The sequence below is a fragment of the Gorilla gorilla genome, chromosome 5 (genome assembly GCF_029281585.2).
Source record: "Gorilla gorilla gorilla isolate KB3781 chromosome 5, NHGRI_mGorGor1-v2.1_pri, whole genome shotgun sequence".
Taxonomy (NCBI): Eukaryota; Metazoa; Chordata; class Mammalia; order Primates; family Hominidae; genus Gorilla; species Gorilla gorilla.
The window spans coordinates 40349268-40373274 of NC_073229.2; the positions used below are offsets into that span (position 1 = coordinate 40349268).

At 37.6% G+C, this 24007-nt stretch overlaps 1 protein-coding gene across 1 annotated transcript in view; it reads right to left on the reverse strand.

The window, feature by feature from the left end:
- Window positions 1-5502: 5502 nt before the first annotated feature.
- Window positions 5503-24007, reverse strand: part of LOC109027219 (uncharacterized) — a 74809-nt gene continuing 56304 nt past the window's right edge. The window contains exon 3 of the mRNA XM_019028965.3: window positions 5503-6011. Coding sequence (XP_018884510.3) covers window positions 5854-6011 — 158 coding nt within the window. The 3' untranslated portion in view covers window positions 5503-5853. The remainder of the gene's footprint in view (window positions 6012-24007) is intronic.

A 24007-nucleotide genomic window follows, 5' to 3' on the forward strand; every position in this document is an offset into this window, starting at 1 on the left:
AGCATCTACAGTGTAGATACCCTGGACAAAGGGATGATCCATGTCCTGGGTGGGACAAAGTGGGATGGCGTGAGATTTCATCATGCTACCCTGCAGCACATGCAACTGAAAACTTACTATTTCTGGGCCGGGCACGGTGGTTCATGCCTGTAATCCCAGCACTTTGGGAGGCCAAGGCGGGTGGATCATGAGGTCAGGAGTTTAAGACCATCCTGGCCAAAATGGTGAAACCCCGTCTCCACTAAAAATACAAAAAAAAAAAAAAAAAAATCAGCTGGGCGTGGTGGCACGTACCTGTAATCCTAGCTACTTGGGAGACTGAGGCAGGAAAATCGCTTGAACCAGGGAGTTGGAGGTTGCAGTGAGCCAAGATCGCACCACTGCACTCCAGCCTGGGTGACAGAGCAAGACTCCGTCTCAAAAAAAAAAATTATTTCTGAAATTTCCCATTTCATACTTTTGGATCATGATTGACTGCTGATAACTGAAACCTCAGAAAGCGAAACTGCAGATAAGGAAGGACTACTGAACTCTTGTTAAGTATTCAGAAAGGAGGAGGGGTACTGATGAATTGTTTGATCTTCTGAATGAAAATGTGCTCTTGCTCTTTGAAACTATTTTTATTACTACCTATATTATGGTTCACAGGCAGCAACAGTTGTACAAAATTGGAAGTACTGTATAAGATAATAGAGAAAGAAATGTAAAAAAAATATCTGGAAAGAAACAAAGCAAAATGAACCCATAAGAAATTGTTTATAAATTATGTGAAGTGTCATAATTTCATAGGTTGGCTTTGAAAGCAATTGTGCTAGTTACCATTTGAGCATGGTTCCTTTATTATAATAATATTTGCATTATTGCCAGGCTTCTTTCAGAATGTATTGATGAGCAATGTATTAGATTTTGGATATCCTTACTCATTTCTCCCAAATTAGCAGTATCTATTAACTACTTGTAGTAGTTATAAGTAGTTTTCTAAATTTGTTATACTAGACAAAGATTTAACATATATCATGAGAATCACATGCTATTACATGTGGTGGTTTGAAAATCACCCACTTGACTCACTCTCCTCACCTCACTGTTGTTCCCTTCACCCTCCCAAAGAGGAGTTGCTATTTTAATTGAGTTCAATATATCTGGACTTTTCTTTGGATGGTTTTATAATGTCACCACATCATGGTGAAAAATTTTTTAAACAAGCAAAGGACTGTGGAAACTTGGCATCACTTTCTAAAACGAGGAGGATAACAGAATTTGAGGAAAGTTCTTTCTTCTCTATAGAGCCATTCTTTACCCTCATCACATTGCTTCTGCTTATCCACCACACCTACGAATTGCTACTTTGGCCAGATTTAGAGACACAAATTAGGCCCAATTTGTAGTTGGGAGTTAAATCTGTCACAAAGTATTACACATGAATGAAGCTCTATCATTTTTGTTTCTTGCTTCCATGTTGTAAGTTGACATGACAGCCCCACTCTCTGTCTCTTTCAATCCCTTACTTACATTGTAAAAAGAACAAATGGAGTTGGCCTAACTTTTTGCAGCACGATGAGCTATCTTGACTTCACACCATTGCTTTCATACATTGGATTTCTCATTAATTTGGGCTCAGCAGCCTGTTAGGGGGGAAATGAGAACTTAAACTTAAGGCCAAAGAAGAGCATTTCCTTTCCTCTAAATTAATCACTTCAATCCAGATTTATTTTAGGGTTTAATTAAGAGTTACGGACAGTTGAATAATTATAATAACATGGTAATTAAACTTCTGATTTGTTGCTCTCTCATGTTTGTGTAGCTCCTTTTGAAATCTCATATCTTAGGAATGACGGGAACTTGTAGGGATGATGGGACCGTAATCAATCACATGCTGTAACTCAATACAATAAAGAACTTCAACTTAATTCCTAATATTTTGATTATTGTCTATTTTTCAGTGGATTTAGTTTAATTATTCTCTTCCAGACCTCTAGAAAGATGATAGAAATATATAATCCTTTCCCAAATTTGGCCACTGGTAAACTATAAGAAAAGTTGTATTAGCGGATGTTATTTGTGTAATTTGTTTTCTGAAGAATCAATGCATATATTTTCCCCAACTGCATTATAAGCACCTTAAAGAGAAAAATGACATATTATTCAAAATTTTGGACCCTAACACAATGTACAGCACCTAGGGAGTACTCAGTAAGTATTTGCTGAATATAATAGATAACTGTGCCATATTAGTTGTCAAAAGGGCTAATTTTCTGCCTATAATTTTGTGTTTCTCTCCATTTTTCACATTTTAGGAAAACAGTATGAGGAGTTATTTATAGATTTTACATTTGACCTTTCCAAATGAATTAAAAATAAGTGTAGATTATTGTGCATTTGATTTAGAAATTATAATTACATTCTCATGTAAGAGAGCCTGGAAATAGCAAAACACTGCTCTTAGAGGCTGTCAGTCAGCTCATCCTGTCTGTCATCCTATCCCATATATTGTTGAATGAATAAATATATAATTCAATTAGTTGCATTAAGAGCTAAATAACAATTTTATTTGGTTTACAGTTTTAGGGAGGTTCCGTTTACTTAGCAATATACGTACAAAAATCCTGTCAGGGTATTTTGTATACAGAACATAGGGAAAGGGATTACTATTATCTTTCTCATTTTTGTACATTTTCTATCTTTTTAGAATTTCTACAGTTCTCCATTGCTGTTGGACAGTAGAAGGCCAGTTATTTTTCTTTTGTGTATTTTTTTTTTATTCTGGTGAGCTTAGACATGACCAATAGAAACATATTCATAGAGGGCAGTTATCTCCAATACTAAAATTTTATAAAGAGCTTGCCTCTGTGAAATATTATATTTGAAAAGCTTGTAGTAAGATAAACAGTTCTGTTTCAGGCTGCTCATGACTCTATTAAATGAGACTGATATAGCAAAAAGATAAAGTAAAATTGAATAATATTTGACTTGGCAAATTGTACATTTAGATTCTTTACTAAAACTCCATAGGTGCTGAAAATTGTAGTCTTTGAATATCGAAAATGATGTCTTTTTGTGACTCCATTCAAATCCTAGAACATAACTACTCTGATGGTTAATACTAAGTGTCAACTTGATTTGATTGAAGGATACAAAGTATTGATCCTGGGTATGTCTGTGAGGGTATTGCAAAGGAGATTAACATTTGAGTCAGTGGGCTGGGAAAGGCAGACCCACACTTAATTTGGGTGGGCACAATCTAATCAGCTACTAGCAGGGCGAGAATATAAGCAGGCAGAAAAATGTGAAAAGAGAGACTGGCCAAGCTTCCCAGCCTACATCTTTCTCCTATGTTGGATGCTTCCTGCCCTCGAACATTGGACAAATTCTTTAGTTTTGGAATTTGGACTGGCTCTCCTTGCCCCTCAGCCTCAAGATGGCCTACTGTGGGACCTTGTGATCGTGTGAGTTAATACTTAATAGATTCATATATATATATATATATATTCCATTATTTCTGTCCCTCTAGAGAACCCTGACTAATACAACTACCCACCATCTCACAAGTTCTCCAGAACTATTTTTTTTTGTTTTGAGATGGAGTCTTGCTGTGTTACCCAGGCTGGAGTGCAGTGGCACCATCTCGGCTCACTGCAAGCTCCGCCTCCCGGGTTCACACCATTCTCCTGCCTCAGCCTCCCAAGTAGCTGGGACTGAAGGCGCACACCACCACGCCTGGCTAATTTTTTGTATTTTTAGTAGAGACGGGGTTTCACCGTGTTAGCCAGGATGGTCTCGATCTCCTGACCTTGTGATCCACCTGCCTTGGCCTCCCAAAGTGCTGGGATTACAGGCATGAGCCATGGCGCCTGGCCAAGTTCTCCAGAACTTCTTGGTGGCAGAATTTTAGAAAGTAGTGAGGCTCTTTGTGGAATGCCATGAAATATACATTGTAGTTTCACTATACTATACACAGTCACAATCACAAAGCCTTATGTGCAGGGCAGTAGAGGAGCCCATGAATCATGAGCCGTCTTTTCAGAAGCATGGCATTCTGAGTAGGAGCTCAAATCTGGATTCAGAGGTGAGTTCAAATTCCAATTTTACTACTTACTAAAGGGGGCTGTTAGGAAAGTAGCTCATTCTCTCTCTGGCAGAAATGGCCAACTGTTCATCAAAATTTGTATCATCACCCATTGTGTGGAGATGTTGCTAAGCACAGGCTTCCCAGTCATGGACTCAATTTCCTAATCATCTTTGCATCTCTAGGGAGCTATGTGACCAGCTCTCACTAATGGAAGGTGAGCAGGAATAAAGTGTGTTATTTATTGGTTCACATGATTAAGAAGTAAGTGTGCCTCCTTTCCTCTTTCTTCTTCTTCCACAGTGACCTTGGAAGCCAAGTGCTAAAGATAGTGGAGCTATGACAATAAAGAGCTTGAGTCTTGAATCATTACATGGCAGACCATCCACTCAGCACTCTCATTGAACAGTTATGTGTAAGAAAAAGAAAGAAATGTATATTTTAGCTGCTAAGATTTCAGGGCTTATCTGTTCTAGCAGCTAGTGTTACTTTAACTACGATAGTCATTAAACTTCAGTTTTTCTCACTGATATAATGAAGATAAATGTATTTATACTTTCTATACATGTTCAATAATTATGAGTGTTCTAGATGAGCTAATGCATGTAGAGCATGGAAAAGAGAAAGTTCTCAACAAATGTTAGAATTAATATTATGAGGGTTTGCTATTGTTATTTTTATAAGATCTCTGTGAATTTTACTAACATCAATGTTTCCTGGAGGATATGCAGTAACAGATACCAAGGGATTAAAGATAAATATATGTGGAAAATAATTTACACTGAGAATGTAGTCAGTGGTGCCGTTTCTTTCCCTATGGGTCAGGAAAAGGTTTCTATTTATTTGGTTTTGCTGAATTCAGCAAGCTGCAAGCAACATTACCTTGAAATTAGGTTGAGCAACCAGTGTAGCTTTGCTCTATACATAAAAATACAGGATCAGAGCACAGTGCCTCCATCCATGCTTCATTCCATCTTCACGTCACTTCTCTTGTTTTAAAAGATTCATTTTAGAGAATCTATTGTCTTCAGGTGTTACGTTGGTTGATTTTACTTGCACATCTTTAAAACAGGAGAGATGGCATTCATTGGTAAAACTCCTAGGGAATAGAGGCACATGATCAAGTCATGAGCTTCAGCCTCAGGCACTGCAAAGCATGGAGCAAGATAGTATAAAGGGAGATGAGTAAACCGGTGACAGAAATGGTACAGCTGGTGCAACCAGTCATGTGGGGATATACAAGAAATGAGGACACCGTTCTCAAATCTGCTCAAAATTGCATGCATTTCAATTTATTCCCAGGACCACGGTCTCACGTCCTCTGAATTTCACTGTTCACACAGTCCTTGGTATATTATTTTGTTAGTAAAGCCTTCCTGACTCTTTGAAGAGAAGGGATAATTGTTTTCTCACAAAGAACAGGCTGACATTCAAGTGGTATTCCTCGCTTCAAAGTTTATTCCGCATAAAATATCTACACTTTAGTTTATCAAGTACATGGATGTGTTACTTCTATGCAGACACTTTCAGGTTTGTGCCTATATTGGCTGTTGTTATTTTAGACTACTTTTATTTGGTGCAGTATCATATATCTAAGGTTCTTGTACTGGTTCGAACCCCGAGAGCGCGCCAACAGACAACATGAGGCGGTGGAAGCAACATGCTGTTTTAATGAGCGCCTGGGTGCAGGCGGTCTGAGGCCTAAAATGGTGTCAGCCCCTAGTGAGGACAGGGCAAAGGTTTTATAGTCTCCTATAAACAGGAAGTGTCTTAGTCTGACGTAACTGCTACCTTGTACCCGGATGGCCTCTTCCTCCATCTTCAGGGGTATGCGTCTTCCGGCCAGGGTAGGTGTCTTCTGCTGGCTCTCTTCTTGCTACTGCTATTTTGCTGGTGCAGGCTGCTGGCGCGGGCTGCTGCCGCAAGTTGCGCCTTGGGACTGGGCCTGAGAAGGGAGGAGTTATTCATCTCCTTAAGCTTTCAGGCCCCGGGGAGAATTTACAGTATGATATTAAGACTGTTATACACTAAGTTGGGATGATGAAATTGATATAAACAAATAGAGTTAAAAGCTACTTTAGAAATATTATTTACACTTTATGTCCCTTCTTTTTTATCCAAGATAGAAACGTTTTTGGAGAAAATAACAGAAGGTAAGATATACATTCCACAGAACAACAAAATATAAACATTCTCATTCTATGTGTCCTCATATAGCCTTATATAGAGAACTAAGTAGTTATTCAATACGATTTTGTTAAATCAAAGTTTGGTGTTGATACATGCAACAAAATCTGACCCCATGTTTATTTTCAGAGTTCAAATAGGTTTACAGTGTGAGAAGATTGGATTCAGGTCATTAAAACTGTAGGTGGATATCTCACTACTGTGCTGTATGTCCATTAGTAGAGAAGCTTCTATTGACTGAGCACTTCTATCATGTAAAAGTGTTTTCTGAGCTGCTCAGTCTCTGTCAGTTAATGTCTGGGTGAAGAACTGAGGGCCTCAGACAAGACCAAGGGCCCTTGATCCAAACGGCCATTAAATACACCTGACCTGGAGGGTATTAACACTGCAGACATCTCAGGAGCGCCAAAAAAATCTGCGTAATAAAGTTTCCTTATATTTGAAGGTTCAGTTTGTGTTCCTATTTTTCCCTTGTAGAGTTTTATTCTTGTGCTAACATATGACCAATAGAAAACAACACGTGACTTATTCCATTAGGATTTATATATATATATATAAAATATAAATTGCATATAAATCACATATAAGTCGATAGTTCTATGTAAAAACTACATTACCTATAAATCTACAGTTATATATAAAAATGCTTATATACTTACAAACTATCGTATATACACTTATGTATATAAATATATGTAAATTTTATATATGAATATATAAATACTTAGATATATACATACAAACTATTGTCTTAAGTGATCAAAACATCTTTTAAATTTAACATAGGGAAGCAGCATCAAAAGGTATAATTTAGCAGAGCTTCTAAATGGAAGCTAAAGTCCCGAATGTTCCTCTTGATTTGGTGATTTACGACTTCTGTTACTCTAAATAAGTTACTTTATTTTCTTGGATATTCAGTTTCTTTACTGGTAAAATGAAAAGCATAATTTTTTCTTATGTGTCAGTACAGTTGTGAAAATTTGAGAAAGTATAAAATAGAGGCTTTTGTATTATTACACAATTTACACTGTTTATATATTAAATTGACTATTATAAGTTCAATAAAAACAAATCTCCATTTTATCAACTAGTAATTTTTTCACAGATATTATTAGCTAATTAAAGTGTATGTCCACCTGGTTATATCTTCCCACATACAATATTCGAAATTTAAGTTACCATCCCGACTTCTTTGAAAATACTCACAAATCTTTTTTCTTGATACATTATATAGATATTATTGCACATGCATATTATTTATATTTATATTATTCATGATTTTACCAGACATTTAATAGAATTTAAAATAAACTGCAGTGCTTTGGAAAATTTCTGTTTCTTCAGAAAACTGGAGAAACCTCTGAGAACGCTGCATTCATAATAAATTACTGATTTTTCCTTCCCCAAGAAGAGAAATGAATACATAAAGAGTTTGAGGAACATCCTTTCCATTGGATAATCTTTACCTTTCTACTTGTTCTCTTCCAAGTATTCTAAGTAGTAGGCTCTTAGACACGACCTTGACGTCAGCAAATGATATTATTCCATGTGTGAATATGCTCCAGATTCCTCTCTCTGCTATTACAATGTGATTTTCTCACGTTTTAAGGCAAAGGGACGTTTTGAATGTGCTCAGACACATTTGCCCTATTCGGAGGACAGAAATTGTTGAGCTTGAGGGAAATCTTTTTTTTCCTATATAGCCTGCCCAATCCAGAAATGTTCAGCTGCAGATCCTGGCCTCTCCACACTTAATTCACAAGCCCAGAAGTGCAAATGCTTCTTTAACAAGGGAATGCGACTCTGCTGCTCAACTGAAATATGAGAACGTTTCTACTCTTCTTATAATTTTCTTGGTTAGTTCATATCTATGCCCTCAGTGTTTTTGTTTATTTGTTTGTTGTTTGTTTTTGAGACGGAGTCTCACTCTTGTTGCCCATGCTGGAGTGCGGTGGCACGACCTCGGCACACTGCAACTTCTGTCTCCCGGGTTCAAGCGATTCTCCTGCCTCAGCCTCCAGAGTAGAGTAGCTGGGATTATAGGCGCCCGCCATCACACCCGACTGATTTTTGTATTTTTAGTAGAGACGGGGTTTCACCATGTTGGCCCGGCTGGTCTCGATACCTGACCTCAGGTGATCCGGCCCGCCTCAGCCTCCCAAAGTGCCGGGATTACAGGCGTGGGCCACTGTTGCTCGGCCGGCCCTCAGTATTTTTATTTCAGATATTTAATAAGACATTTTGGTTAATTATTCTATAGCTAAATAAATTCTCCTTTAATTTGCCCATCACTGTTAACTTAAACAGTTTTTCTTTTCCCCCTCAATAAATGATAGTTTTCTTTCATCTTTGGTCATATTTGGTGTTGACACCTGTTTTCCATAATATTGATAAAAGTGAGTAAAATGCAGAGATGCTGCAGGTTTAATTTAGTTTGGCTTTAAGGGTAAGAGTAAGAGGCGGAAGGGGGTTCAAAGCTTTTCATTTTATGGTACTGCTTTGTAAAATGGACCTTGCCGGCCGGGCGCGGTGGCTCACGCCTGTAATCCCAGCACTTTGGGAGGCCGAGGCGGGCGGATCATGAGGTCAGGAGATCGAGACCATCCTGGCTAACACGGTGAAACCCCGTCTCTACTAAAAATACAAAAAAATTAGCCGGGTGTAGTGGCGGGCGCCTGTAGTCCCAGCTACGTGGGAGGCTGAGGCAGGAGAATGGCGTGAACCCGGGAGGCGGAGCTTGCAGTGAGCCGAGATTGCGCCACTGCACTCCAGCCTGGGCGACAGAGCCAGACTCCGTCTCAAAAAAAAAAAAAAAAAAAAATGGACCTTGCCTGTCATGCAGTGTCATAATGGCATGATTGGCCTGCTTCTATTTTCCTATAGACATGGCAGGAGAAATGATTGAGAGCTTTTCCAGTTTGGCGTGGAAACAAAGCAAAGCAATTTCAGTGTTGTAACAAGACTAAGGAGGAGACAGATGCTGTGCGGGCAACAGTACCAGAGCTAAGGGATGAGAAACTTCTCCATAAGATGTCCCTTTATTGCTCCAGCAGCTATTATGGGCTGCGTCTCCCCAAGCATGGCAGCTCACCACTGTGGAACCCTAAATAGAATGACACTCAGTGTTGAATGGCAAGGCCTCTGGTCATAAATAAGATAAGCCGAAAGACATTTGATGGTTATCACAGAAATGGACTTTCCTTACTTGGAATTTTCCTGCCTAAACATCCACAGGGAAAAGCTACATGTTGGGACTTCATAATTCATTTCAAGCATTTTGTTTGCAAATCTCAAAGCTTGATTTTTTTTCTAAGTTTGCAGGTACTTCAATATTTGTATTTCCATTTCAGATTTTTAAAATTCATTGCTTTAAAGAACTACATCTGAAGAGCAATGTTTAGCTCTTTATTTATTATTGTATTTTATTTATCTAAAGACCAATATGTTGCTTCCTACTGATAACATCAGATGAATATTATAATGAAGTTAAATGAGCTTCTTCAACAGTGAGCTCTGTGGAATAGATGCACCTTTCCTTCTAGTGTGACCATTTGAGATGGAACAGACCAGAGGATTTTCCATCCCATTACTAGAATATGTTTCTGTGACAAAGTTCTAGCAAGTTTTAGTCCGTAATCCATTTCAAGAGAAAGTCCCATTTCTGTTTTTTTTTCAATTATGTCCTTTAACTTATATTTTCTGGATCTTATTCCATTTGAGTGAAATGTGAATAGATGAAGAGATGTGGTATCAGAGCTCATTAAACAAAACTTTTCTGGTAACATGTTTCATCCTATTTAGTTATTTGAATTCAGATAAGCTTAAAGGAAAAGAACAAAACAAAGCTATAAAGTAAATTGGAAGTTATTCGTTGTCATTCGTCATAAACAAGCTCAGAGGCTGGGATATTTGGCACGATGACAATGAAACTGCAGGAAATTGAGCACACTCCAATGTTGGTGAGGACGGTCCATCCATTCTGCATATGTCTGCGTCTTTGGGACTTAGAGTCTGGCAAGTAGAAGAGGGATTTCATCTTGTTGGAAAATATAAGTTGGAAAATCAACCCACATGAAATTGCAGAAGCCAAGGGGTGAGTGTTCTAGAAACTGTCTAATTCTTTCTTTGCTTTTAGCTAGGCTGCATTACATGATTCTATGTGTTCATTATTTTTGGACACTTTCTAAAGAGTAGCTAGAATTGTAAAGACACTACTAAGGTGATAATTTAAAAACTATGCTGTCATTCATATCAATTAAAAATAAACTCAAATTAGATAGAAGACTTGGCCCAACTTTCTATTTTCTTGCTGAAATTGATTGTTTAGTTTCATTTTTGTTAGTTGAATATGTTTGGGTTTCTCTATGGTGCATCTAATAAGATTTTGTGTCCACATTTTGAGGCTTTATGGCCTTTCTCCTTTCAGTATTTCAGTGTGTTTATGGTTGCTGCTCATGTTTAACCTGCTACTCTTAACTTTTAGCAGTGGGAATTAAGAGTTCAGGCATCTGAATCTATTTAAATATCAAAACTCTGGGAAGCTTCTCTGATAACCAAATCACAGTTATCCATGCACTTGCTCTGAGCAGCTGTTGAAGTTAGGTGATATTTTACTTAGTGTTCCTTATATAGCATTTATTATTTATTAAGCTCAGTTTTCAGTTTTTTTTACAAGTGTTAGTTTATTTAATCTGCATAACAAAGTCGGTGGAAGGTATTATTTGTATTCATAATTTTCAGATGAGGTAATTTAGGTGCAGAGAAGTTTAAGCACTTGTTCACATTCACACAAGAGCAAGTGTTGGAGTAAGGATTTAAGGTTAACCAGGATAGTTTTGGGGGGTACTAGGTTGACCACTACACCAATGCCTGTTAACCTTGATTTGCTGACCATCATGATAATTATGAAGTCAAAACAAGGAATAAACTTAGTAACTTAGTCAAATAGACTTTAATGAGGAAGCACGTTTAAAACAAATGGTCAGTAAACACTTTTTGGGCACGTAATATACACCAAGCAATATGCCTCCTAGCAGAATGGCATTGAATGGCAAAGCTAGGTCCTCAGGAAGAGTGGCTGTCCAGGAATGGACCAGGTGGAATTAATCATATTAAATCCTATATTTAAAATTACTCTGTTCACTGTATTTTGTTGATTAACAATCAATACAAGAAATATGGATCTAATCTTTCCAAATTGTAATTTGGGAGAATTTTATAAGAAGTGCCACTCTAATTTTGATTCTGCTAGCACTAGTAACTGAGGCTTTAGAAATAAATTGAGATTCCAATGCTATAAAATAACACTCTCAAATGTTTTGGTCTCAGGATTTCTTTACATGCTAGGAAATTTTTGAGAATAACCCCCCACCCCCCGCCAAAAAAGAAAGCTTTTGTTAATTGTGGGTCATAGCTCTCAATATTTATATTAGAAATTAAAATAGAAAATTTTTAAAGTATTTAATTACTAATTCACTCTAAAGTGACAGTAATAATCCCATTGCATCTTGACACAAATGGCATATTTTAATAAGAAACAACTTTTTCAAAACAACAAAAAAATGAGCGACATTTGCTATGGTTTGGATAAAATTTGTTTGTCCCCACCAAAACTCATGTTGAAATTTGATCCTCAATGTGCCAGTGTTGGGAAGTGGGCCTAGTGGGAGGTATTTGGGTTATGAAGGTGGATTCCCCGTGAATGGTTCTGTGCTGTTCTGGTAGTAGTGCGTTCTCACTCCTTTTTTTTTTTAAACACAGGGTCTCGCTCTCTCATCCAGGCTGGAGCATGGGGGTACAATCATAGCTCACTGCAACCTTGAACTCCTGGGCTCAAAGGGTCCTTCCAGTTCATCCCCCCTGAGTAGCTCGGATTACAGGCATACACCACCACGCCTGGCTGAGTTCTCAATCTTGAAAGATTGATTTAGTTCTCATGTAAATGAATTAGTTCCTGTGGTAGTGGGTTGTTATAAAGCCAGGATGCCCTTCGGTTTTCTCCTCTTCACACATGTCTACTTTCCCATTGCCCTTCTCCACCATGTTGTGATGTGGCATGAAAGTCCTGTCCAGAAGCCAGGGCCATGCCCTCGAATTTCTCAGTCTGTGGAACCATGAGCTAAATAAACTTCCTTTAAAATAAGTTTTTAGGTATTCTGCTATAAGCAACACAAAAGGTACTAATACAGCATTGTTTTAAATTTGTATGAATTTCTTTATTGTGTGGCTTAATAGAAAGCTAGATTCTTAGGTTTGCTTCTCTAAACATTCTGTTATAATCTTACACATTAAACTCTGGAAAACTCTGTTGTACACTTGTGAGAGAACGAGAGTGAAACAGAGAAATTAGCATCTTGGTTTATTATAAAAATAGTTTGGATCTTTTGAAACCTTTAAAGAGTCTTAGGAAACCCTGTGGTTCTCTGGCCGTGCTTTGAGAACCACTGGTATAGGGTAAATCCACTGCCTAGTTAATCTTTTGTTATGCTATATGTTTTAGCTTGTTTTCATCTACTACTCTCTGAATTTGAGCTTCAGCATTTCAACGTATTGATTATGATTTTCGCTTTTTTTTTTTGAGACAAAGTTTTGCTCTTGTTGCCCAGGCTGGAGTACAGTGGCGTGATCTCGGCTCACTGCCAACCTCCGCCTCCTGGGTTCAAGTGATTCTCCTGCCTCAGTCTCCTGAGTAGCTGGGATTACAGGCACATGCCACCATGCCTGGCTAATTTGTGTATTTTTGGTAGAGACGGGGTATCAGCATGTTGGCCAGACGGTATCGAACTCCTTATTTCAGGTGACCTGCCCACCTCGACCTCCCAAAGTACTGACCACCTTGACCTCCCAAGTGCTGGGATTACAGATGTGAGCCACTGTGCCTGGTTGATTATGATTTTCAAATACTAGGTGACTCCTGCCTAGCATTGGTATATTTTACGTATGTTAAATGTCCATGAATTTTAAAAAATTTAAATGAAAGCACATGACAGTTTCAAGTACTCCAACACTTGAGAAGCTACAATATGGTGTACAGTGCACATAAGGTGATTTGAGCATCAGATAAATTGAGACAGACAGACAGAAAGTGTTAGATGTATATGTAACTATAAGCATCTATGTTTGGCTTAATAAAAACACAATGTTTCTTATGTATTGTCCTGTAATGGAAATTAACAGTTTAATACTTTTCTATTAACCAATCTACCTGGACTCATTTTTTTTTTTATTTTTAATAATCTGCAGAGGTGGGTATATTGATCAGATTAGTAATGGCAACACTACTCTTTCACAATTTGAAAATAGTGTCTAGGTTGGAATAGCCAACGAAATAGTAGATATTTACAATTTTTGCAATGCTTTTAAATGTGTTAATTGTTAATACTCGTTTGACTAGTTGACTTTATTGTGGCTGAAATGCAGGCTCACAAGTAGTAAGAGGCACTTACTGTTTCTAAGTTCTATTATGGGATGTGAAGGTCCTTTAGTTTTCCCAAGGTCTGATAGGCATGGGGGCTTTTAATTTCACATGGGATGCTTATAAATTGTCTTCCGTTTACACATAGCTTTCGAAGTAATTATTTTCCTTTTTAGTGTCCAAATCTCTCAAGCAAAGAGGCTTTTTAGTAAAAAGTGTGATTTAAAGAGAATAATTGTTTCAGAAGAGTAGTGAAAAATGTTCAAATTGACATTTTGAAGGAAAGCACAAACAAAAGAAATTCATTTTATTTCAAGAAAAGAGAAAAAAAGTTTTTTCCCATAAAATAGTAAACATTTTGGCAAAGAAAATAGCAAGTATGAGTACATGCATGTGTATGTGTGTGTGTACCCTTTTCAAGAGAAGTTGACACTAAAATGATGCTTCAGATGCCAGAGTGAAGAGGTTTCTAGTTGAAACATTTAATTATTATCCAAATAGGGTAGAGAAACAAAGTCTAATTCCTTTCCTGTATTTGGAAGTGCTTGGTGTGGATAAGAAGTCTGAGTGACAGCTGCAACTGCCAAGCAACCTCATACAATGGGAGTATTCTGCTTCTCAGTTACAGAAGGAGACTCTAAGGCCTTCTCCCACATTTGGAGGCAAGGAGTCCTCTTCTTCTTTGGCATCTTCCATTAGCAGTTTTAAGAGAGTTTCTTACCGATTTTCAAAAGTATATTCGTAAAGATGGTGAATGCTAAAGAATGACTTAAAATATATATACATTAACATACAGCAAACTATAACAAAGTAGGGTAAATAAATGCATTTTAAATTAATAACTTTTTCTTTTTTTCTCCTTTTTTTGATCAGGTGCATTTATTCCTTTTTTTGTTGTTGTTGTTATTACTTCTGCTTTTGTTTTTGAGACAGGATCTCACTCTCTCGCCCAGGCTGGAGTGCAGTGGCGTGATCTCGGCTCACTGCAGCCTGGATCCCCTGGGCTCAAGTGATCCTCCTACCTCAGGCTCTTGACTAGCTGGGACTACAGATACATGCCACCACACCTGGCTAATTTTTTGTATTTTTGGTAGAGATGAGGTTTCACTATGTTGCCCAGGGTGGTCTCGAACTCCCAAGCTCAAGTGGTTCACCTGCCTCGGCCTCCTAAAGTGCTGGAATTATAGGCATGAGGCACCATGACTGGCTTATTTGCTGTGTTTAGACATGGATCTGAAGTTTCTATAGTCTGAAGTTTTTCTTTAAAATTAGCAGTAGATTTGAGCTTGTAGAAATAAACTCCTTTCTGGCCAATTGCTAAAATGCAATATTTAATAATTAAGTCCAATTGTGCTCCAAAGTAGATGTTAACTATACTCTGTTGATGAGTTGGAACACAATGTGAGCTTGAGCCATTCATTCTGGCCAATCAATAACAATCAATTATGGAAGCCAAATCAATCACACAGCAGAACACACCGATGGTTAGGGTTAGGATGGTCAGAATGAAGAAAGAGGCAATGGTGGGGTTGATTTCACATGTATAAACATAGTCAAAAGTAATAAGGAACTCTACCGTGCACTGGGACACAATACATATATCTTGATGTGGAGTATAGTTTGTAAAAATAGTATTTCTACTTGAGTTTTGGAGTTAGATTTTTACACAAACATTCTATCCTGACAAGGAATCATATCTGAAAGTTAATATAAAAAGGAGTCCCTGAACTAATGAGACCTGTCAAAGTGAGGCAAATACATACTTCTGCTTATTTTGAAACTTTATTATGAAGTAATGATTTTTTTTTTTTTTTGAGGCGGAGTTTCACTCTTGTTGCCCAGGCTGGAGTGCAGTGGTGCGATCTCAGCTCACCGCAAGCTCTGCCTCCCAGGTTCAAGTGATTCTCCTGCCTCAGCCTCCCGAGTAGCTGGAATTACAGGCATGTGCCACCACGCCCGGCTAATTTTGTATTTTTAGTAGAGATGGGGTTTCTCCATGTTGGTCAGGCTGGTCTCAAACTCTGGACTTCAGGTGATCTGACTGCTTTGGCCTCCCAAAGTGCTGAGATTACAGGCATGAGCCACTGCGCCCAGCCAGTAATGATGTTTTGTAATGTAACATCTCAGGTAAGCATACATATAAAATTATAAAATACTTTTATTAATCAGAGAATGCATTTATGTATAAGTGCTTTCCACTCTAACCAAAACTGTAACAATGCCCCAAAAGTCGCCAAAGAGGAGCACAATAGTGATTCTTGTGGAAGTAAAATCAAATCATTTATTATTCAGAAGGGTGGCAGATTTACCAATACAGAAAGTTTCTGTCCCAAAATGTCCATTCTTTTGTAGCACTTGTTCTAATATTTAAATTTTTTTCTATTGCTCATAGTAAGTTAACTGTTGTCACTTAAGATTTGAATAACTCACCTTCAGATATTTTGGTTTCTCTAAGTAAAATTATACCATGATACAGAACATTAGGTTTGCTCTTACATTCTTATGATTTTGAATTTATTTTAGGTTTCACTGATGGAAAAATGGAGAAGGAAGATCTGATGAAACAGCAAGTCCTTAAGAGTGGGAGCCAGAAGTTTAAGTTGTAACAGGTTTTGGGTAAGATTCAGAACTTAGAGGATAACGAACTGCAGAAAAATTCTTTGGAAGATAATGACTAGAGAAAAATTCTGGGTCAAAGGCAGCTATTGTGGTGCATAGTTATTCAGATTTCAAATTTGAAAAGAAATCATTGTTTCATAGGCCGAAAGGTGAGCCACTGGTATCTGTCATCAGCAAACAGGAAACATGAAGAAGAAGTACATTTATTCTATAGGTTGCAACACACAGTACAAATATACCATTAGAATACCTAAAATGCAAGATGAATCAGTCCCGTGAATTGAAACTTTGATTTTGTTCTTGAGATAGTAAAGTTTACAGAGTTCTATGAGGAAGGACGTCTGTAAAATATCTTACAATACGTAGTCTCCTATTTTGAGAGAAAGGGAAAGTATCTTTGCACTGTGAATATACCCTTTGTGTTATTAACTGTGAGGACATGACAAGGCTAAACAATTGCTTCTTTCTTGTCAAAGTTTCGTTTGCTTTGGTTAGTGCCATTGTTTGAGAAAATGAAACAAGTTTCCATGTTTTAGGCTTCTTGACGTTTTTTGATGTTCCACTTAACTGCAATGGAATAACTTGATGGAACAATTCAAGGCAGCTGTGCTCTGATCCTCAGTTGCCCTCCAAGGATAAGATGACACATTTGATAAACACATTTCCTTTAACACCAAGTTCTCCAGGTCAGGCAGGCATAGCATATAGATGAAACTGATCTGAGCCTTCATCCTGAGGGAGAAGAGGGTTAGAGATGAAGGTAAACCTGGATCCCGGTTTTAACCCTGCAACATACTAGTCTCCTGAACTTGAGTATTTGTAAGTACTGAATCTGAGATTAGCTTTGCCCATGGCTTTCCACACATTGATATTTGATGGGACCTGACCCTTAAATAATCCCAAGTCATAGAAAAAGAATTTTGTGGAATAGTTGCACAGAGCATTTGCTTACTCAGTTCTGTTGCCCAGGAGCCCAAACGGTAGAGGGAGGAGAATGTGGATTCTGGAATTAGGAAGACTTGAGCTCGATTTCACCTTCTACCATTGAACAACTGCTGAGGTTAGTTTCCTATACTCTTTGAGTCCCAGACCCTTATCTCTAAAATTTAGAATAATAATATCTACCTCACAGGATTGTTAAGAATGCTAATTGAGATTGAATATGTAAAGTACATGGCACAAAACATTCAGTAAATATTAGTACTATTTAATTTAGCCTAAGGGTCTTGCTGGATTTTTAGAGATGCTTTCCTGCCTCTTCTTGGCTCTACTGTTTATATAATTACTCTTTATTTTTCCTTTTCTCTAAAATGTTATTAATGTTTCAGTAAATCTTTTTTATATTGAAAACAATTTCTTATATAAAGTGGAACATATTGGGGGGAACTTTTCAATAGCCATCCCATAGGCTAAAGAAACAAAGAAACAAAAAAGATAGATGTTTTACATGTTTTTATTCTGTTGATGAGCCTCTGAGAAGATTGTTCCAGGTTCTGACACAGTCTCACCCAGGACCAAGATGGTTTTCTTCACTTTCCAACCCAATGATCTTTTAGTTTTAATATGAGTAAATCTAAGCATTGAAATACAGCATTTCCCACATAATTGTTTTTATACATTTAATATTTTAGCTCATGCAGAAAGGGGAGTTTCTGGAAAACCGTGCCTAAAGTGACCATCTATTGTAATCCTTGGAGAGTGTGACAATAAAAATTGTCTTGAACATTTATGTATAGCTTCTGGAAGGAGGCAGGAAAGACATCCTTAACCAACTAATAGAACTTTCACTTTTAAGGATCTGCAGTGCAGGTGATTAATTAGTAAAAATGGGCCCTGATACAAAGTCAACTTAGGGTCCACTGGATACTGCAACAAAGGACTTTCATTGTTTCTTCTTGAGTAGGGAAACAGATTTGCCTAATCAAAGACCAGATTCTTTCTTAGCAGTAAGGGAAAGAAACTAGGTAATACTTTTTGTTTGTTTTTCCCTTCAGTAATGGAGAAAGCTTACAAAAGAAGAGAAGAGACATGCTTCACTCAGGTAGGCAATATTGCTTCTTTAACCCCAGGTGCAGCTATAGAGGCTTCCAAGTATATTAAGGTAAGAAGGCATTTGAGAATGGAGTTTACGCTGCAGGTACCCACGTCTTCCTGCATACTCCAGAGACTAGATTTGGGTTTGAATCGATTCTGTGGCTTTCTTTTACAAATTTCACTCCAGCCTAACATTGTCTCAACATTGTCCTCGCCCACTACCAATAATTTCCACTTTAGTAACAACATTCAACTATTCTCGAGAATAGCTGAGCCTCAAATTGGGTAACACCACCTCATAGTGTCATAGAACTGAGATCCCGTGACCCTACCAACCTGTAGGTGTGCAGTGCATCAGCTGCTGCAACTTGTTACCCAACTGCTGCCTCTGGTCAATTAACAAAAATAAACTTATTTCATAAAGGCAACTTGTTGGCAAAGATTTTCTTACTTAGTAAGTCTTTCCACCTCTGGTATTATAACAGAGAGGCCAAAACAAAATTAAAATTAAGATTGTCATCAGTAAGTTCTCAGGGTTAAGTACGTATACCCCTTTTGAGTTATCTTTAAAACAACTTAAGCCAAATCCTCCCTTAAAAATCATGGTTTGAATTAAATCTCATGTCTCCCAACCTGCAATCCATGATGAACAAGCTGAACTACAGCCTTAAACAACAGAGAAATTCTTGGAACCAACATTTAATTAAAAAGACCATTAGACGGTGCCTCATTGGAAACACAGAACATGCTTAAATGAATTTTTCAATATGTAGATAAATGTTTTACCATTAGGGTTTCTTAAAGGAAGTAAAAATTGGCAACTCATTAAGAGTGTACATAGGTACTATAAACAGACAACAAAGTGCCTCTGGCATGTTTCATGATTTAGACATCAAAAGAAAAAGTCATAAAATCTACTTGCAGTAAAACAAAGTCCATTTTTCCTCAACAAGGCTGGTATCTATTAGCTACCTCATATGTGGAGAAAGAAAAGTTACCAGTCCTTTAATCAGATATATCTGAAATGTTTTGGGAATAAATATGAAATAGCAAAGAGTGTATGTATTTGATGTTTTCTATTTTTTACACTATACAAATGAGAATGACCTTGGTGGTTTAAAACATTCATCCTCTCTGTTTCTAATAATACCTACAATCAGTTGTGTGTATTAAAAGCTTTGTTAATAATCTACAAGTGGTAGGTGACCTCAGCTATTTAGTTCTGTGGTTTAAAGCATGACCAAGATTGTGTTTTTGTTTTCCCCATTTTACAGCTAAAAAGTATGTTGTTACAAATACTGACAAAAACGAGTTGTTGCTATAAATATGTGAATCAAATGGGAATTTTCTGGACTTTGTTATTATGAACATTGCACACAGAAAAAGCCAATGCATCACACCAGAATGTCAATGGGATAGGGTACTGAGCCAAAGGAAAAGGGCAAAGAGCCCACTTTGGTACACCTGGAGTAGATTACACACATGGGGTTGATCTTTCCCTTGAAGCCAAAAAGCTCTGGTAATGTGCTCTCCACAGTACATGATAGAGCAGGGTAAAGCTGGAAATTAATCACCCAGTGCTACCAAGGCAGTTCATTACATGAAATTGACAGCTTCCTCTCTGTATTTTTAGATGGCTAAGAATCAAGTAGTTGCACATCAAAATGTGATTTTTTTCTTGCTTCTTGGCACAGGACCCATGTCTGTCATCATTTCATGTCCTCAAAGGCCTGAGAGAAGCTGCCATCCTTGGGCAACAAAGGATGCCATGCAAAGCAGCTCAGAACTTGAGTTGTTTCAACAGATGCTGTTTTATGTTTTGCCAAAGAATGGCCCCTTTTATTTCTGTCATGAATGCAGTCTTTCTTTCAGTTTCTAAATGTTTTCCAGTATTAACCCTAATCCTTATCTGTCATTCTTTTAGGATGATGGGCTGTCCCTTTTCCTTTGGAACCAGCATAACCTTCACCATGTAAATATGGATTGCAAAGAAATGGAAACGTGGTGCTGTTCACCTTACAGCTCCTGATGATTTCTTACAGTGGGAGAGAGGGGGATTGCACTTCAAGGTCAGAGTAGCTGAGCCAAGTTATTCCAGTGTAAGAAAAAATGCTAACATTGAAATGAGCAATTTTCCCCTGTAAAGATTCTCTGCCTAGGGGAATAGAAAGATCAGAAAAGGGAGCTGGTGGAGGAAAGAACTAGAATAAACAAAGCAAGCTCAGAACAATTTATTCCTATGTTTGTTTACTGAAATAGAACGAGGAAGGACCGATGAAGGTCTGAATTAATGTAATTTATAAGAAGAGAGGCTCCCCTCCAAGGCAATGAAATGATCTCTTTCCAAATATGTAACCACGAGTGGCTCCCCATAAACCCAAGGCATGTCAGGGCAAAGATGATATTCCAGATCTTTACAGCCTCCCCACTTTTTGCCTCAGAGAGAGTTCCTAATTCACCATTTAGGGATTCAGAATTGTTAATCAAAGTTGCTCTGATGAAATTTTGAGGGTTGTTCTATTTCTTGTCACAAGTTGAATTGTTTGAAAGCACTGCATCACAGATCTGATTTTCCGCATTGCGCTAGCATTTTCTTACCTTGGGGCAGGCAAAGGGCTAGTCAAACTTTAAAATTGGAACTTCTTCCATTTTTTTTCCCTCAGACCATTTGAAGTTTGTTTGTTTGGTCTGTTTGTTTTGTGTCTGTTACATTTCTCTATTTTGCTTTTCAAGTGCAAAGCTTACTGTGCTGGTGATGATAGAGGGGATACATAAAGGGGGAAAATACATGCTCCAGGAAGTTCACAGAGTGGATACTCTATATCCAATAATAACAGTGAGGAAAGAAAGAATGCAGATGAAGATATGAGGGGCAGAGTAATACAGAGATTTTCACAGATTTAGAAGATTGCTGCCCAAATCCTTCTGTTTCTCTCTTTTTGTTCCTAGTGAGAGTTACTAAAATAGCTAACATCAACATGCCTATTCTGCACAGAGGAAGGATATATGAAGAAAGCAAGAAACCACTAGCCTATGTGCAGGGTGATATGCCTTACAGCCATGCTCAGTTAACTATTTTTGATCGTGGGCCTAGAAATAACCATCTGGGCAATCAGACTTTTGCATTGACATGCAATGTTGGCTAAATCCGCAGGCAGCTGGCTGAGTACTATTTAAACTCAGTGCTGAGATGGGAGTAGGCCCTGACAGGCAGTAGTTAGGGGACACTCATCTATTCTACCCATGTCAACAGTAATGATACTGTAATTCTTTCCAAAATGTGGTCCTTTTTGCTATGTTTTGACAAGCTGGCTGTTATTCTAACTTTCTGTATTATTGGAAACACATAGACTAGACATTGATACACATATATGCATATGCATGTGTTTATATGGCTGTATATAGTTATGGAAGAATCCATGAGAGTCAGTCATCCATATTTATTAAGTCTGTACACTATGCAAAGCACTTTATTGTGTGATATAGAAAAATATGGAAAAATTGTAAGCACACTAAGTCCAGGAGAGGTTGATTCACCTATTTTCCAGAACCTCACTTTGTGTTTCTATTAAGTGACGTATAGGGATCTGGCAGCATCCAATATCATTTCTAGGTCTTTAATTCTATGATTCCATCATTTTGGATGGAAATTAAATATACTGTTAAAGACACATGGACTGGATTAGTGGTTACAAGCATAAGCTTTGGTGTCAGATTCATTTTAAATACAAGTGCGGCTTCTGCCACTTTAAAGGTCTATGACCCTGTGGCATTTATTAAATTGGGCTTTAGTATCCCCAACTATAAAATAGGAAATTGTAATTGTGATCTATCTCATAGGGTTGTTTTATAGATTGAATGTGATAAAGCATGTAAAGCATTTTTCAGAAATTGTGGTAAAGGACAATTATTACAAAAATGTTAGCGCTTTTATGCTATCATGATGGTAGTTAATGGAAGCATTGAAAACTGGGAAAAGTAAGTCAGCAGAACTCAATAAACTTGATTCCTTTGCACTGCCTTTTTTGTTGGAAAACTGTTGACTGGATAGATGTTTTTCCTCTCCTGGGGGAAAAGTGAAGTTGTGAATTTCTTTGTACAGTTCAGAAGTAAATGAGACGATCTCATGTATAAATCACTGAATTCATATTAGTTCTAATCATTCCCACAAATACATCCAGGCTTTATGTGAGGCAAACACATGCATTTATTGAATCAGTTCATTAGCAGTGAAGATATATGTGTATGTATATGTGTATAAACACATAAAATCGTTTTGGCATTTGTATGTTCATAGGAAAGAGCCAGGAACTGTGGATAGATTAGAAGTCAGAAAGTGCAGGTTTAAGCAGAGCTCTGATACTAACTTGCAGTGTCATTGTGGATAAGTTACTTAATCTTTCTAATCTCAGTTTACTTCTTTGTGCAACTAGGGCTTTACTTATTAACTGGTCTCAGCTCTAACACTGCCGTGAAGTCTCATGACTCTTTGTCAACAATAGCTCCATGAATGATAACCCAAGATAACTAGAATGAACTTCATTCTTGTATAGTTCAATGTTTCTCAGATTAGAATGGGAAATCTCAAGAGTCCAGACAATTTCAGCTCAATCAGCAATCTCAAGACCTCCTGACCAAAAGTTGTCCTGTTCATATGGCCCTGTCTCCTCCACCCCCTGCAGCCAAAAATCCAATAGACATTCACTGGGAGCCAGCTATTGTCAAGCACTGCACTTGACGGTAGAAATTTAAGATATAAAATACATTTTCTAATGAGGAGGACATGTAATATTTACATTGTCTTAAATGCTAGGCAAGCACACAGAAAAACTACTAAATATTTCTGGTAAGGTCTGATAAATTGACACGCGGGTTTCTTTGGAGATGCGTCTTAAAGGATGTCAAAGAATTGATCTGGTGGATAAAGTAATGAGGAGACAGTGGAAGTTCTCATGCAAAGGAAAAAAAACAATTGTAAAGATACAAAGGTGTGAGAAATCTTGATATAGTGAGAGAATAGAAATTACTGTGGATGTGAAATAAAGAGCATTGGTTAAGAGGCCAGATACCAAAGTCAAATGGTCTAGGTTCAAATACCAGCTCCATCACTTAGGTGCAAATGCTGGGCTAATTATTTGACCTCTCTGCTTCAGTTTCTTCATTTGCAGTATGAGAATGATAAGGTATTGTAAGGATATATTTTTGAAACATACTCAGTCAATATGAGCTATTTTCTTGAGTATCAAGTAGAGGGGGTTAGTGAGACAATAGAGCGAGGAGACACTAAAGAGGTAGATTGTAATCTGATGACAACCAGAGGCTGTCTTATGCCTTGTCAAAAAAGGTCTCCTAGATGTGCCGATGGGGATTTATGCTGGAGAGTCCGGTGGCCATATTAATGGCATTGTGGCAGGAAGGAAAAGGGAAAATTGGAAGAGTCTTTTCATAAAAAAATAAGAGTGGAGGAATAGTCCAATATTTTGCCTTAGGTAACCAGATGAATTGCAACCATTAACATCTGAGACAACATCTGAAGAGGAAGTGCGTTATTGGGAAATATGATAAATTTAATTTCATTGCATTTACAGTGTCTGTGGGACATCAGCTGGAGGTATTCAATGAATGTCTGGATATAGAGCAACGCCTCAGAAGAAAGTCTAGAAATAGTGCTGTCCAATAGAAACCTA